Genomic DNA, 16,051 nt, shown 5'->3' with positions numbered 1-16,051 from the left:
TTAAACTAGCATGTATTGAACCAAGATCATGGCGCCCATACTTGGAGGGTTTAACAACATATGGACACATCATAAGCTTGAGGCTCTCCAGCTGGCTTGGTGCCAGGGAGATGCGGGTTCAATCCGTGGGTCCAGAAGATCCCCTGGAGCAGCAAATGGCAACCTGCTCCCGTATTCTTGCCCAGGAAATCCCATGGACAGAGGAGCCTGGTGAGCCGCAGCCCATGGGGTCGCACAGACGGGGACATGCCCGGGCACGTGAGCTGGACGCCCTGCCCCCTTGCCCTTGCAGCGGTGACTGTGTGTGCTGACCCGTGTGTCCTTCTGATTTCATCCTGCAGGCCACAGCCTCTGCAGCGAGCAGGGCAGCAGTGCAGAGGCTGCTCCGGAGGAGGCTGAAGGGCCGGACTTGGAATCCTCAGATGATACTGATCACAGCAGCAAGGTGAGAGAGTTCCATTTTCACATCCCATGTCTCGAACCAGCAAAGAGTCACAGCTGACACATCACCTCTGCAGCTGTGTGTGGTGGGAAGGCCCCTCCACGGGACGGAAGTGTGTTTACTTCTGAGAGGTCACTAAATAGGATACGCCATCCTAAGGATAGCCGTGAGAACAAACCCACATGTGGCAATATAAGGCAGAGCTCACCCTTAGTGAATTAAAGTCTGTGTCCATCCTGTTTCCTTCTTATGCCCTCCGTTTCTGTATGAGGAAAAGGCATCCAAAATGAGTATAACTGGATCAGTTATACTTTCCTGCTACTCATGGTTTCTATAAGGAACCGAATTTGCATGATCTCTGTTTAGCTCTTGTGAAGGGCGAGCATCTTTTACATTAAAGGGAAAGAGACCATCGATGGGTCCATCCAAACAGTGTGCTCAGCTGGTTGAGCACTGTGACAAAGTTCTTATTTTGATTCTTGGGTGCTGCTGTGAATTTGTTTTCCATAATTCATCATGCTTTATTGCCACTTCCTAAAGAGTTCCTTGTGTCAATAACCTCTTTTCATCACAGTATAGCAATTTAAAACCTCTATTACCTATAGTCTAAAGACTCTGCAGCAAAGAAAATGTGTGCGATTATGTCCGTATTTATTTATTTATTTATTTTTGAGAATATTTTTGACATATTTGTGTTGGTTCCCTTGCTTGTCTAATATTGCTTGATGTTTTCCAGTCATTTAACCTGAACAAATCATATAACTTTAAATTATACCTTTGTTTTCTCATCTACAATATCAGGGTGATTCTTGCCTTGTCCAGTGATTGGATGATGCAGTGGGTCAAAGAATATAACTGATATTGTTAATGGAATTAGAGTTCAAATATGATTGATTGTTTCAGAAACCTGCATTTCTGTGTGCATATGTTTGTGTCTCTTTTTGTCTTCATATATCTTTGTAGGATTTTCTTTTTTTAAAAATTAATTTATTTTTTAATTGAAGGATAATTGCTTTACAGAATTTTCTTGTTTTCTGTCAAACCTCAACATGAATCAGCCATAGGTATACATATGTCCCCATAGGTATACATAAGTCCCACATCCATATGTAGGACTTTCTTGAGTTCCTGTGTTTGACTCTCTTCAGTATCTTTTTTTACCTGTATGTTTCTCTTTTGCCATCATAGGATCATCATTCTTGTTGTCTAAGTTGAACACTGTGAATTTTAGAATTTATAAATTCTATAGCATTTATAAATTTAATATTTATAGACTGAAAGGCTTTATGTTGTCAGTTATTAATTTAAAAGCCACTAAACGGAAATATGTTTCATTTAAAGCCAAAAACACAGACAGAGGATTGTTTATAGTTCCTTTTCATTTATGTGGCCTTTTACCTACTTTCTTGGGAAGGTGGGGGAGGGTGATGGCCTTTGAGAGAAATAGATATTTCCATGCGAGATAAGATATTTTGAAGGCTGTTTATTAAATCATTCTGTTGTTAAGCTAAAACTGTTATTTTCAGTCTCTGATTTGATTTGGGAATACAGTTATTTCTCCTGTATCTGAGACATTCATTTGTGAGTACTTGTTAACTTGGATCATTTTTACCTCGCTCCAGTAGCCCCGTGTTCCCTCCCTTTGTGGATTTTAAGAGACTGTTTCCGTCTTAAATGGAGTGAGTCATGGAGTGCTTAGCAGGGCCCTCTGTGACCTGCGGTTCTGGCAGCAAGGAGGAAGGAAGGGGCCGGGGTTTTGTCGCCTCATCCCAGGTGCCTCTGATGTCATGGCTCTTTCTCCTGAGAACAAGGCCCTGAACCCTGCCTGGAACAGCCAGGGTCCAATATAGGAGCAGGAGATACTACTTCCAGAGTTCACTGTAGAAATGCATAGTCAGCTCTCATAAAGGAGAATTTCTTCAAAGTTATTGACAAGTTTGGGTGATGATCTGAGTATTTTTAAAGATCATACAGTGGCCTCATTGACACCATAGGTTAGGATCATAGTCCTTTTTTTCCAGGTTGCATGTAGGAAGCACCATGATTCTGTACTTGAAAATACTACTTCCTAGTGTTGAGTAGATTTCAGATTTTATCTTTATTTGAACAATTTTATTATTAGTAATAAATGAGAGCTAATCCATGGGGTCGCAAGGAGTCGGACACAACTGAGTGGCTAACACACAGTACTTATGTGTGTTAGTGTTAGCTCTTCAGAGGTGTCTGACTCTGTGCGACCCCATGGGCTGTAGCCCGCCAGGCTCCTCTGCCCATGGGATTCTCCAGGCAAGAATACTGGAGTGGGTTGCCATGCCCTCCTCCAGGGGATCTTCCCAACCCAGGGATCGAATCCAGGTCTCCTGCATTGTGGGCAAATTCTCTCCCGTCTGTAGTATCTTGTATATATTGAGTAACCAATATATAGTAACCAATCTCACCCTCAGAATACCCCTGAGAAAGAGATACTGTTATTCCCTGTATTTTATAGATGACGCTGTTGGATCAGAGAGGTTAAGCAGCTTACTGAAGGTCACACAGCTCTGAGATGGCAGAACACAGCTCTGTGCTATTTACTGCTTTCTGAAAATGACCTTCTGGCCAGATGGGTATGGTCTGGTAGTAAATACCAAGTTTCAAAAAATGAGGAAGTAGGTAATGACTGAAGTAATTAATTAATTAATAAGCTAGTTTAGATACAGTTGAGCCTTGAACAACACGGGGTTGAATTGGGAGAGTCTGTTTATAGGTGGATAATTTTCCAATAGTCCATAGCACTACCAATCTGGGTTTGATCTACGGATGCAGAACTATGGATGTGGAGGAAAAACATAGGCACATAAGAACTATGTTATAGGGGTGATGGGAAATGTAAGTTATATGTCGATTTTTGACTTCGAAGATGTTTGGCACCTCTAACCCCTCAATTGTTCAAGAGTCAACTATATACTCATTAGCCACTTAAGTATTTCTCTAATGCTTATTAAGCTTTGTGAGCATCTTTTGTCATGATTTAAAGTAATGGAAAGTGTATATTTTAAGTTTCTCGATTAAGGTTAAATATTCTTTTAATATAGCTCCTGCATCATTGTGTGATTTTTCTTGAGAAAAAAGCGAACATTCATTTCTAAGTTGTTGCTCAGTCGCTCAGTCGTGTCTGACTCTTTGCGACCCCATGGACTGCAGCGCGCCAGGCTCCCCTCCCTTTCACTGTCTCCCGGAGTTTACTCAAACTCATGTCCATTGAGTCGGTGATGCCATCCAAACATCTCATCCTCTGTCGTCCCCTTCTCCTCCCACCTTCAATCTTTCCCAGCATCAAGGTCTTTTCCAATGAGTCAGCTCTTCGCATCAGGTGGCCAAAGTATTGGAGTTTCACCTTTAGCATCATCCTTCCAATGAATGTTCAGAACTGATTTCCTTTAGGATGAACTGGTTTGACCTCCTTGCAGTCCAAGGGACTTTCAAGTCTTCTCCAACACCACAATTCAAAAACATCAAAATTTAAGTTGTAAGCTGCCTAAAAGTGGAAGGATAATTTCGCCTTAATTTGAATGATCCATACTGGGTGTAGAATATAAAAGTAAAGAGAAACAAACAGATGAACAAATGAAATGAAACAAGTAATCATTTTTAAAAATTCTGGCTGAATACATGAAGGTTGTTGATTTTTGTTTAATATTTTTGCTGCTCTTCCTAAGTGAATTGTCTTAATGAAACAGTGGGCAGGGTAAGGAGAATGCATGTTGGAGTTTTGTTTTTACAAATTTCTGATCTCAGTTCTTGCTACATGTGGTCTTTTGGGGTTGAGCAAATAGATAATCGTGAGTTTTGTGGCTGAGCGGTGGTGGCAGGGGAATGTCACATCCATGGGGAGGGGGCTGGGACTTTCACACCGCAGGGGCAGCCTGATGGCCTTTCTCTTCGTAAGCCGCCTGCTTGCTCTTGTGACTGTGGGTGACAACCTCAAAGGATCTCCTCGCCACCACCTCTGCCCCCCACTTGTTTCCCTGCTTCTAATAAAAAACTGTTGTCCCTTGACATGAATGCTAATTCACTCCAGGCAGTCCCGTCCTGCATTCCAGACCCCTAGGAGCTGTGATTTTGTTTTCCACGTAGTAGCAGATATGTGAGAGTCATTCATTTTGAGAGCATTTCCGATGGGAAAGCCTTCTTTTATCTTTTTAACTGACAGTGTGATTATCTTGGAAATGTTTGCTTTTGTAACAAAGCGTTCAGGGAAAATGTGAAAAACATCAAATTTTTTTTTTTTTAATAATAAATTGGGGTTTTAGTGCCTGCTCCCAACTCGACTCTTCGAGGGGTGTCTTCGAAGTTGTTTGAACTGGGCGGGTTTAGTATTCCTGTGCAGTGCAGGCTGCTAGCCAATCAGCTGATCTCAGTCCGCAGAGTAGAGATGCTCACATGTCAGAGAGGCTTTTTTTTTTTTTTTTGCATTGTTTTCTCGCCTCTTGGCTCTCCATTTCTGGAACTTCTGCTGTTTAGCCAGGTGAAATCAAAGCTTTCTCGTCTGTTGGGCAGTCTTTGCCACCCTCCCAGAGGCACTGCCGGGCAGCGGGAGCTGCTCTCAGGGGGCGCGCTGCTGCTGCGCTCTCTGTAAAGAGATGCAGATGTAGGTAGGTCCTCATGGCAGAGCCGGCATGGGCTGTCTGGATGAAGGATGCTTGCTCGGGAGCCTGAAGGCACTCGGTGCTCTCCAAGTATTTTAAGAAACTTCTGTCTCTGTGCTGAACGTGTCAGGAGGTAGAATTACCATGAGAATACATTCCTAATGATGTCTGCATTGTGGAAAATAAAGCGCAAGCCCAGGATTGAAAACAATGGCAAGTCCAGCGATTCTGTATACCGCACGCTTCATCTGGTGAGCACTGTTTGAATTCTGGCTTTCTGGCCAGCCTTTGTTTATGTTACGACTTTCTAGCGGGTCTGTTTCCCAGTTCAAATGACAGCGATATGCTTGTCCCATGTCTGCATCCTTCATCCTTCTGCACTTTAGATCCCTTTGTTGAGAGAGAATTATCTATTTTAACATGGGGGTGGGGCCTTAGTAGTTGGTGTGAAGTCAAGTTTGCCTGGAATCTTTATGTGTGTCTGGTTTTTCATTTTTAAATGATGGAAAGATGGTTGTTATTATTCGTAATTATCTGAATTGCTCCCTCTTTCTTTTGGATGCTGAGAGTTTGAAGATGTTTGTCTCTCTTTCCCCTCCTTGCCCCCCGTAAGTTAGCCTAAGTATTCAGCAAGCGTTTCTGGAAGATGGATGTTCAATTTGTCTCCTATAAAATTTTAAGTGATTTTGACTATTTCTGCTTCCTTGAGAAGGAGGTGGATTTATTAGTGTTGGCTCGGGGTATGTGTTAATGATTTAACATCAACTGACCTATATTGTGTATGCCAATTCCTATGGTAATTGTTGCCTCTTTTCTAAATATAATTTATATTGGAGTATTGTTGGTTTATAACGTTATGTTAGTTCTGTTGTATAGGAAAGTGAATCAGTTTTATACACACACTCACACATACACGTATATATATATCCACCCTCTTTTTCACATTTCCTTCCATTTAGGTCAAGACAGCTCAGAGCAGATTCCTGTGTTATATAGTAGGTTCTCTTTAGTTATCTGCTATATGCATAGTAGTGTATATATGCCAATCCCAGTCTCCCAATTTATGCCACCCTTCCTTACCTCTTTTTTTTCTTACCTCTTTAATAAATATTTTTGGTGCATTAATGGGGAGGAATAACTTAAAATCAAATCAAGCATTATAATAGTTTGCTATTAGTATCAGAGCCTACTGACTGTTAGATTTTGTGTCATGCACTGAAATTTGAACTTGGACAGTGAGTACACCTGCTTTACTCAAATAAGCCTTCACCTTCTTGAATTTTTCTTCTTCAAAGTTTGTTCAGAAGGGGACGGAAGAGGTAACAGAACTCGAGGGGCCATCACTGTATATGACGGTCTCTGAAATTACGGAGTATGTCACTTTGGTGTTTGTTTCTCAGAAAAGCTTAAATAAAGGCTGTAAGATTTTAGGCCACCCTGGCCCCTTTTAAACCTGTGGGGAGTGTTAAATCAGGCGGACTCAAAGGACAGTTTTAGAACTCTGAACTCATCCTGAGATAGAAATTGCCTTCAGTGGTTGCATAACAGGAAGAGCTTTAACAGCTGGGTAGCCTGAGTTGATAGTGTGCACTTAAAAGCCTACCCCCTCTTTTTGTACTTTCTTTTCATCTCCCACAGGAAGAAAGCGATATGATAAACACTGCACTTCAGGCAGACCTCAGGAAAGTAGCCCGTTTCTTCCTGCCATTGTCCTGTTCATCTTCGTGCCTTGGGTGGATAACTCTTGGTCCTGACAGTGGGAATGGCCCTGCCGCCCTTTAGCAGGTTTAAACGGGCAGCTTGGAAATGCCCATAAGAGCTTTCTGTTTCTAAGGTGACTGATGGCGGTCCTCGAGCAGAGGAGAGAGGCTTGTTTGGTTCAGAGAAACTGTGTCTGTCTTCTCCTTTGCAGCATCGTTTCACTACTTGTCCCGGTTCTGGGAAACTTGCATTTGAGGGTGTGTTGAGGACCTCTCATGGCAGCTTTCTTTCTGGGTTGTAGTGCTTGATGTATAAATGATGAGGATGCCACACAGCGCTTAGCCATGGAGCGGGGAAAACACAGCATTCGACTCCTCCTGCATCCTCCGTCCTGGCTGAGCTACCTTCTGGAGAAGGTCCTGTCAGAGTTTGATGCAAAGAAGTGTGACCCCAGTGTGGGGACAGGGAGACTTAAGAACTGGGCTACCACATGGAAAATCCCTAGATTAGAGGTATTCTCAAGATGACCTGCAATGCAGGAGACCCCGCTTCAATTCCTGGGTTGGGAAGATCCGCTGGAGAAGGGATAGGCTACTGACTCCAGTATTCTTGGGCTTCCCTGATGGCTCAGCTGGTAAAGAATCTGCCCGCCTGCAAGGTGGGAGACCTGGGTTTGATCCCTGGGTTGGGGAGATCCCTTGAGAAGGGAAAGGCTACCCATTCCGGTATTCTGGCCTGGAGAATTCCATAGACTGTATAATCCATGGGGTTGCAAAGAGTCAGACACAACTGAGCAACTTTCACTTTCAAAGACAACCTGTGTTTCGTACTTCCTTCTAAGGCTTTTTTTGGGGGTGGGTAATATTTTAGTAAAACAGAATTCTCAAACTCGATGACACCCTTTGAAAGTAATTGTTTCCAAGCAAAAATTTCACTAAGAGCATTATAAGTAACACCCCTTGGCAATATCTCACTAGTGCCACCTGGGAAGCCCATATGTACTATGTAACTGGCTAGTCTGTGTGTTCTTATTTAAGTTCATTTTATTAAATTTATTATTTAGTTAGATAACATGGAATTGACAGTAGAAAGATTATGGCTTTGTTGACCCATTTCCTTGTAATAGACCTAAGAGTTTATATCTTGAATCAGAGAACAGGGTTGCCAGTAGAGAAACTGTTTTGCCCCCCCGTCAACTTCAGAGACTCCACTGGATAAATCTTAGAACAGAAAGAAGGTCTCTTGTAAGGAAGGGATGCCTAAGGCTCTGAACTCTCAGAAGAGAACTCAAGGAAATTGGAGGTGTCTCCTGGGATGCTAAAGGTATTTCCTATTATAATCCAGGATCTGGCTCAGGAGGGGTGTGTCAGGAGGAAGGTAAAGAAGCTGGCTGTTTGAGGTGATGTTGGTTGGAGATGACTAGGTGTAGAGCCCCAAAGCCCTGGCCCACATGACCTGAGCTTCCCCGACAGGCTTGATTAAGACTCAGGGTACCAAGTCTTAGAGGTGGTGGACTTGACATAGGCCAAGTCAAGAATTCTACTCACACTCTTTTTTTTTTTTTTTTAACATAAAATAAATAAACAGCAAGAATTTATTGTATAGCACAGGGAACTATGGGATTCCCAGGTGGCTCAGCGGTAAAGAATCTGCCTGCGATGCAGGAGCCACACAAGATGCAGGTTTGATCCCTGGGTCAGGAAGATCCCCCGGAGGAGGAAATGGCAATGCACCCCAGTGTTCTTGCCTGGAGAATCCCATGGACAGAGGAGCCTGGCGGGCTACAGTCCGTAGGGTTGCAAAGCGTAAGACATAACTGAAGTGACCTAGCATGCATGCACATATATATGTATAATTAAATCACTTTGCTCTATACCTGAAACAAACAATATAATTCCCTGGTGGCTCAGACGGTAAAGCGTCTGCCTGCAAAGCAGGAGACCTGGGTTTGATCCCTGGGTCAGGAAGATCCCCTGGAGAAGGAAATGGCAACCCACTCCAGTACTCTTGCCTGGAAAATCCCATGGACGGAGCTGCCTGGTAGGCTACAGTCCGTGGGATTGCGAAGAGTCAGACACGACTGAGCAACTTCACACAAAAAAAAGTCAATTAAACTTTCGTGAAAAAAAGATTATCCCGAGAGTAGGGACCACGGGATTGAGGAGGGAGGAGGAACTGAGGAGAGACAAGTTGCAGGCCGCAGAGTCTAATGGTGACACTCGTGTCTTATGATCTGCGGACGGTGGGCCTGCAGGCCGTGGACACGGCTCAGCCGACTCTACCACCAACCAGCAAACTGCAGCAGGCTCATCACTCTGCTCTCAGCTTCTCAGTTCCCGTCTGGGCATGAGCAAGCCAACCCATCTCCTAGCAGCAGAGGCAGGAATTCCAGCAACCTGGGGCCCCACAGAGCTCAGATGCTGAGGACAAAGTGTGCTGTTCCGCCCTCTGAAAAGCAGTCGTCACCTGGATGACCCTTCTTGAAACTCACTCTCTTAACAATGGAAACCTCCGAGTGTTTGTGAAGAAGCGGAGGGAATGAAAACCCAGAAACGCCATGTCATGCCTTTCGTTATTATAACCAAACATTGCTGAGAATGGCAAGTCTGCATCGTGTGAATCAGGGGTACCAAGGGAAGTGTCCTGCTTTTGATGTGTGTCAGAGTCCCCAGGTTATAACTTGGCATGGGGCATCTTAAGGCCTGGGGCATCCTTGGTATAATTGATGAGGACATTGGATTTTGCATGGCAACTTGTCTAAATGATTAAACTGCAGAAAGGTCTACTGTGTCTCTGATGGGAATACGGTGATGGGTGATGGATTTACACGTCGTGAATAATAGCTAGGATATTAATTTGCACGTAAATGGCAGGCAGCGGCGGTTAGAGCTGGGACAGTTGGAGAAGCGTTGTGTAAGCGAAGGTGCCAGTTGTACATTTGTTGTGTTGGCGAGTGACAAATCAAAGTGACACCGGAGAGTCTGGGATCGGCTGGAGGAACTGTCAGCTGTGGTCGTTCTCTTTCCATGGAATTTTCATTTTGGTGAGGCACACCCTCCCCCCTTCCATAACATCTGTGTTACAATGCCTATTATAATTGCCTATTACAGTTACCATAAGATTATCTCACAGACGTGGACGTTTTTGTCAAAATGGATCTACTCGTTTCTTTTTAATTATTAAGACAAATCCATATTTTACTGTTAATATTTAATGATGACATTGAATTTGTAAAATCCTAGCATAACTAGATAAAACTTTATTTCTACTGAAACAGGCTTTGATGAAAAACCAGTAGTCTTTCTTTTTTAACAGCCTTATTAGAATCTAATTCACATGTCATAGAGTTTGGCCCATTTTGATGAGCTTTTCATCAGTCACCAAAGGGAGAGTTCTTTGGGGAATATTCAGTGTTGGAAACATTGATTCCATAGGAAGCATTTAATAGTGCCATTGACCAGGTAACTGATACATCCTGGCATGGAAGACCAGAGTTTGTGCTATCAATAAATAAGCTGTGTAACCTTAAGAGATTTGGATCAGTAATCATGTGGATTTGGGTCCTGGCTCTGCCCTTTCTTGTCATGACATTGCTGCTAAAGCATCCTTGTTAGGTTCTGATTTCCCGTGTCCTTGTCCTGTGTTTATTTCGGGCTTTCTTCCCGTTGGGGTATGCTAATAAGAGGAAGGCAGTATGCTAACGAGACAAAGGCAGTATGCTAATGAAGGGAAGGCAGGTTAATGTTAGCTGCTGTAGCCTTTCTCTGTGTTTAACAATTGTGTATATGTACCACACCTTCCTTATCCATTTGTCTGCTGATGGACATCTAGGTTGCTTCCATGTCCTGTCCAATAAACAGTGCTGCGATGAACATTGGGGTGCACGTGTCTCTTTCAATTCTGGTTTCCTCAGTGTGTATGCCCAGCAGTGGGATTGCTGGGTCATATGGCAGTTCTATTCCTAGATTTTTAAGGAATCTCCACACTGTTCTCCATAGAGGCTGTACTAGTTTGCATTCCAACCAACAGTGTAAGAGGGTTCCTTTTCTCTGCACCCTCTCCAGCATTTATTGTTTGTAGACTTTTGGATGGCAGCCATTCTGATTGGTGTGAGATGGTACCTCATTGTGGTTTTGATTTGCATTTCTCTGATAATGAGTGATGTTGCCCCCATGGGATACACTTGGTTTGACTCCCGTGCTCTCCACCAAATGCCAACCTTGACTTTCAGCTCTGCGCACCCATAGATGTTCTTGGAAGGATGTTCTTCTAAGAATGTTCACTCTTAGGAGTGGGTAGATGGGTGATACAAAAAGTAATTCTTTATTTGCTCTATCGGAAATATTTTGTATAACCTGGGGGTAAACTGGACAAGAGAAACAGGAAAGAGAAGTCCAAGAAGGCAACCATCAGTTTCAAAGAGATATGCATCAAACATCTCTAGAGTGGTACATTTTGAACAAATGTTAATAAACTATCAATAGATTCTATGCTACAAAATAATAGCCTGTAGAGTAATACCATGCAGATCTTTAAAAGATACGAACACTTGCACATCCCATCCTAGAAATTCTGATTTTTAACAAAATTGATTTATTTTTGGCTGCGCTCGGTCTTTGCTGCTACACACGGACTTTCTCTAGTTGCAATGAGCAGGGGCTACTCTCTAGTTGCGATCTTGGGCCTTCTCACTGCAGTGGCTTCTCTCGTTGTGGAGCACGGACTCTAGGATTCAGTATTCAGGATTCAGTAGTTGCAACGCACAGGCTTAGTTACCTCATGGAGTGTGGGCTCTTTCCAGACCAGGGCACAAACCTGTGTCCCTTGCCTTGGCAGGCGGAATTCTTAACCACTGGACCACCAGAGAAGTCCCCAGAGACTCTGACTGGTTTGATCTGGAGGGTGTGCTGGGCGTCGGGAGAGGTTTAAGAGCTCCCCGGGTGATTCCCCCATGCAGCCAAGGTGGAGAGCCTCTGATGCCCTGGGGTTTTCAGTGCTCCATCTTCAGCCCTTGCTTTGAAGAACTGTTTTGCCTAACTTGGAGACTTGGAATTTTCAAATTCTAGAATCCCAGACTTCCGCTTGACCCATCCTGAACAGTTGGGTGGGGACTGAGCTATTGAGGACTTGTTCAGGGCCCAATGCCCCTTAGTTTTAGCTGGAGGAGTGGGGAGGCAGGGGGTGCTTTTGGCAGTAGTGGGGTTGGTCATGGAATCTTTCTGCCTTGGAAAAGCTGGAGAGATGGAAACTTTAAAATACATATATACAAGTATCTGTGGTCATTTAGAAAGTTGCCTCCATGTCAGATTTTAATAGAGACAGGGAGACACCAAGCTTATCAAATCATCCTCCAGCTTTGCAAAGTAAATATATGTGGTGCACTGAACTGGGAGTCCAGTAATGAATTAGCGTTGTATTTTGGGTGAAATGCCTTTGGCCGTATCTTCCTCTGGTTGGTGAGCTTCTTGCAGAGTAGTTAAGAACACAGGCTTTGAGCTGTGCTACCTGGTTCAAGTCTGAGCTGTACAATCTTGGATGAGTTACTTAACTACTCTGGACTTCCCTTGTCTCAACTGTTAAGTGGGAATGATCACAGTCCTTATTTATCACGTGAGTGGGTTAAATGCATCAAACCAGCGCCTAACAGGCAGTGATCGCTCAGTCTGGGCCAGGAGTTGTTACTAGGGTTGTTTGGAGCATTCAGTGAGTGCTCAGATGTGTGGTGCCATCTGGGGAAAGGGACGCTGTGATTCACGAGTGGCAGTTCATTGGCCAGACTGAATGTCGTCAGAAGGACAGGTGTCAGGCCAGTCTCTCCAGCGAGGGGTAACTTCGTCTGTCTTGCCTTTCCAACTGTGCGCTGAAGAGCACGGACCAGGTGGCCACGTTCTGCCGCAGTCTGCACGAGATGAACCCCTCTGACCCGAGCCCGTCCCCCCAGGACTCCACTGCGCCTCAGCTGGCCACCATGAGACAGCTCACGGATGCTGATAAGCTGCGCAAGGTCATCTGCGAGCTCCTGGAGACAGAGCGCACCTACGTGAAGGTACGTCTTCTCCGGTTCTCCCTCCTGCGCTCTTCCCGCCCTCACTCTGAAGGATGTATGCTGGGTGTTTATACATGGATGTTGGCTGATGACAAAACCAGATCATGGTCACGAAGAGTGTCTTGTCTCTCCTATGGAACTTGGCCTTGATTCTGAATGTTACAGTCCCCTTCTATGTTTTAGGGAAGCATGCCTGTTCTTGTAGCAATTCATTGATGGAAATAGCTGATCGATTGACTCCGAAAGGACATGATGGTGAATATTAATGAACCTTCTGACCTTTCTAAATAGGCTGTTGAGCGCATACTAAAATCGAATTCAGTTTTGACAAGTTTAAGTAGTGGTATCTTCACAATCTACTTTGAGTCGAGGCAGAAGGGTATCAGGTCTGTTTATAATTTGTTCTGACATTTAGTTATATTCTCGGAACTAGATCTTGTGTTCCTATATCATTTATAATATACACAATGATTGTTTAAAAATGATTAAAGAAGACAACTTGTAAGTGATCCAAACAAACTTTATTTAAAACTTTATTCATGAAGTGGATAGTCTTCTTTTGTAGAGTTGCAAGATGGGGCAGAAGGCAAGACGCTTTCATAACAAAGAATCAAGAACAAGGAAGAGAAAAGTAGAAAATGTCTAATTGGCTAGGGCCACAAAGTCAGCCTTGGTTGGGGTGAGAAGGCCCAGAATTGGCTTGGCGTTTGGATATTGGTTGACTAGATACATACGACACTTCTGGTCAAGTGGTGTATTGACAGGGACATAAAAATCATTTAAATTTTGGTTTACTGACATGGCACCCCAGGCAAGAAAGGCTCCATCTGGGGCTTAGAAAGTTATTTCAACACTCTATAGTCTGCAATATATTCCTATAATGATATAATTAACCTAACTATGATCATTGTATGATCATATACATATGCCTCTGTATAATTATACATATGCCTCTCTATAATTTAGTTATGTTGAGTCTATGTTACAACTGTGTGATCTGTTTTTAATGATCTATCTTAGTCTTTAAGTCAGAGGTCAGCAAGTATGGCCCTTGGACCAAATCTGGCTCTCTGCCTGCTTTTACAAATAAAGTTTTATTGAAACACAGTCACATGCATTCATTTATGTATTGGGTTGGCCAAAAAGTTCATTTGGGTTTTTCTGTAACATCTCACGGCCATTTTTTTGGCCAACCCAGTATCATTTATACTGCTTTCCTGCTGCAGCAGCAGAATTAAATAGTTGTGACAGAGACCATATGGCTACAAAGCCTGAAATATTTTGAGAAGAGGTTGGCTCGCTTCTGCTTCAGTGAACCTCAGTGACCTAAAGACTGAAATGTTAGCCTTTGGGAGGTAATTTTTTTTCCTTTTAGATTCTTTATAGACTTTCAGATGTGCTAATCTGATATTCTTTCAACCCTTAGGACTTAAACTGTCTCATGGAGAGATATCTAAAACCTCTTCAAAAAGAAACTTTTCTCACCCAGGATGAGGTATGGTGGCTATCGTCTGACCTTTAGCTTGACCTGGTGATGGGGAAGAACTGAGGACCTCACACAATCCTGGGAGCATTTTGAGTTCATTTAATTGTAATAAATAGGTCAAGTTATTGCCTGGCAAGCTCTTGGCATGCACTCCAAGAGGAAAGAGTTGGCCCACCTGCTGATGGTGGGAGCGTTACCATATGGGTAGAAAAACTTTGAAATCAGAAGCAAATGAAGGACCCACACACTAATGAAATAGGCGGTTGATGAAATTCTTTTGCATTTTCCAGCTTGATGTGCTCTTTGGAAATTTAACCGAAATGGTAGAGTTTCAAGTAGAATTCCTTAAAACTCTGGAAGATGGAGTGAGATTGGTACCTGATCTGGAAAAGCTTGAGAAAGTTGACCAATTTAAGGTAAGTCTCAACTTCAAATAGTGTCAAGCTGCCTCCTAATGTCAGGAATGAGGTAACCTGTAGATCCAGTCGAATCTCCTGATAACACATCACAGGAGACTTTGTTGCTGTGGTGTTGAGTCTTCATTGGATATCCAGTGGGGTCAGTTCCTAAAGGGAGTCAGAGAGGGAAATGAACTATGTCTTGCTGGTCTGGCTAAGGTAGAACCAGTGCTATTGACTTCCGTTTAACTGGAGTATCTGCTGACTTCTATTTAGGAAGATGCACCTACCTTTTCTTCTGTTTATGTGGGGGCCTTCCACACTTGCTATTAGCAAAATTCGACTAGCAGTCTTGGTTTTCCGATAAACAAATTAATTTATCTTGTTCTGGGGAACTGGTTAATAGAAATGCTTATTGTTATCAGGAGGAAGATGGTCCCAGCACACAGTGTCCTCGAAGCCTTAATGAGGATTTATGACTGGAGTGCTCAGTGAGGGTGGTTACAGCTGGCTTCCTCCTCCTTGGTTGGCTTACCCTTGCAGAGATTTCCTGCCTTGTGTTTCCAACCAACGAAGCTCATTGATTCATGCACAATGGTTTTGGCTTATGTGTCACCCTCATGGACGTTTAAAAAGGTTAATGGAGGTATAATTGACATACAACACACTGCTTATATTTAAAATGTACAGTTTGATGAAATCTAACATATGTGTACACCTCTGAAGCCATCACCTCAATCAGGATAATGGGCATAATTATCACCCTCAGTTATTTTTCCTGTTCTTTTGTGATTCCTCTCTTCTTTTTCTTCTGGCCTCTCAGCCACAAGCAACTGTGTCTGCTTTCTGTTACCATAGACGAGTTTGCATTCTGGAATTTTATATAAATGAAATCATACAGCACAGACTTTTTTCTTTTTTTTTTGACACAGACTTTTTTTATGTGGCATCTTTTACTGCATAATTGTATTGAGTTCCACCCATGTTGTTTCATATACCCATGATTCATACTTTTTAGTTGCAGAGTAGTAATTGCATTGTGTGGATGTATCAGTACTATTGATAGACTTTGTGATCCTTTCTCCTTTCTTGGGCATTGGGTTGTTTCCAGCTTTTGGTAATTACAAGTAAAGCTGCTGTGAACATTTGTGTGCAAGTTTTAGTATGAATGCATTAAGAGATCCATGGAATTCTCCAGGCCAGAATACTGGAGTGGGTAGCCTTTCCCTTCTCCAGGGGATCTTCCCAACCCAGGGATCGAACCCAGGACTTGGCACATTGCAGGCGGATTCTTTACCAACTGAGCCATGAATATATGCTTTTATTTCCCGTGGATAAATACTTTGGAAT

The 16,051-nt window shown here is 43.2% G+C and overlaps 1 protein-coding gene across 1 annotated transcript in view; it reads left to right on the top strand.

Moving 5' to 3' along the window:
* The window catches only part of TIAM1 (TIAM Rac1 associated GEF 1), a 187,506-nt gene that overhangs the window by 131,940 nt on the left and 39,515 nt on the right, over positions 1-16,051 (top strand). Inside the window, exons 15-18 of the mRNA XM_065913560.1 lie at positions 342-445; positions 12,638-12,817; positions 14,244-14,312; positions 14,594-14,719. Coding sequence (XP_065769632.1) covers positions 342-445; positions 12,638-12,817; positions 14,244-14,312; positions 14,594-14,719 — 479 coding nt within the window. The remainder of the gene's footprint in view (positions 1-341; positions 446-12,637; positions 12,818-14,243; positions 14,313-14,593; positions 14,720-16,051) is intronic.

The sequence above is a fragment of the Muntiacus reevesi genome, chromosome 21, assembly GCF_963930625.1.
Source record: "Muntiacus reevesi chromosome 21, mMunRee1.1, whole genome shotgun sequence".
NCBI classification, from domain to species: domain Eukaryota; kingdom Metazoa; phylum Chordata; class Mammalia; order Artiodactyla; family Cervidae; genus Muntiacus; species Muntiacus reevesi.
This window is presented reverse-complemented; position numbering and strand designations above follow the sequence as displayed.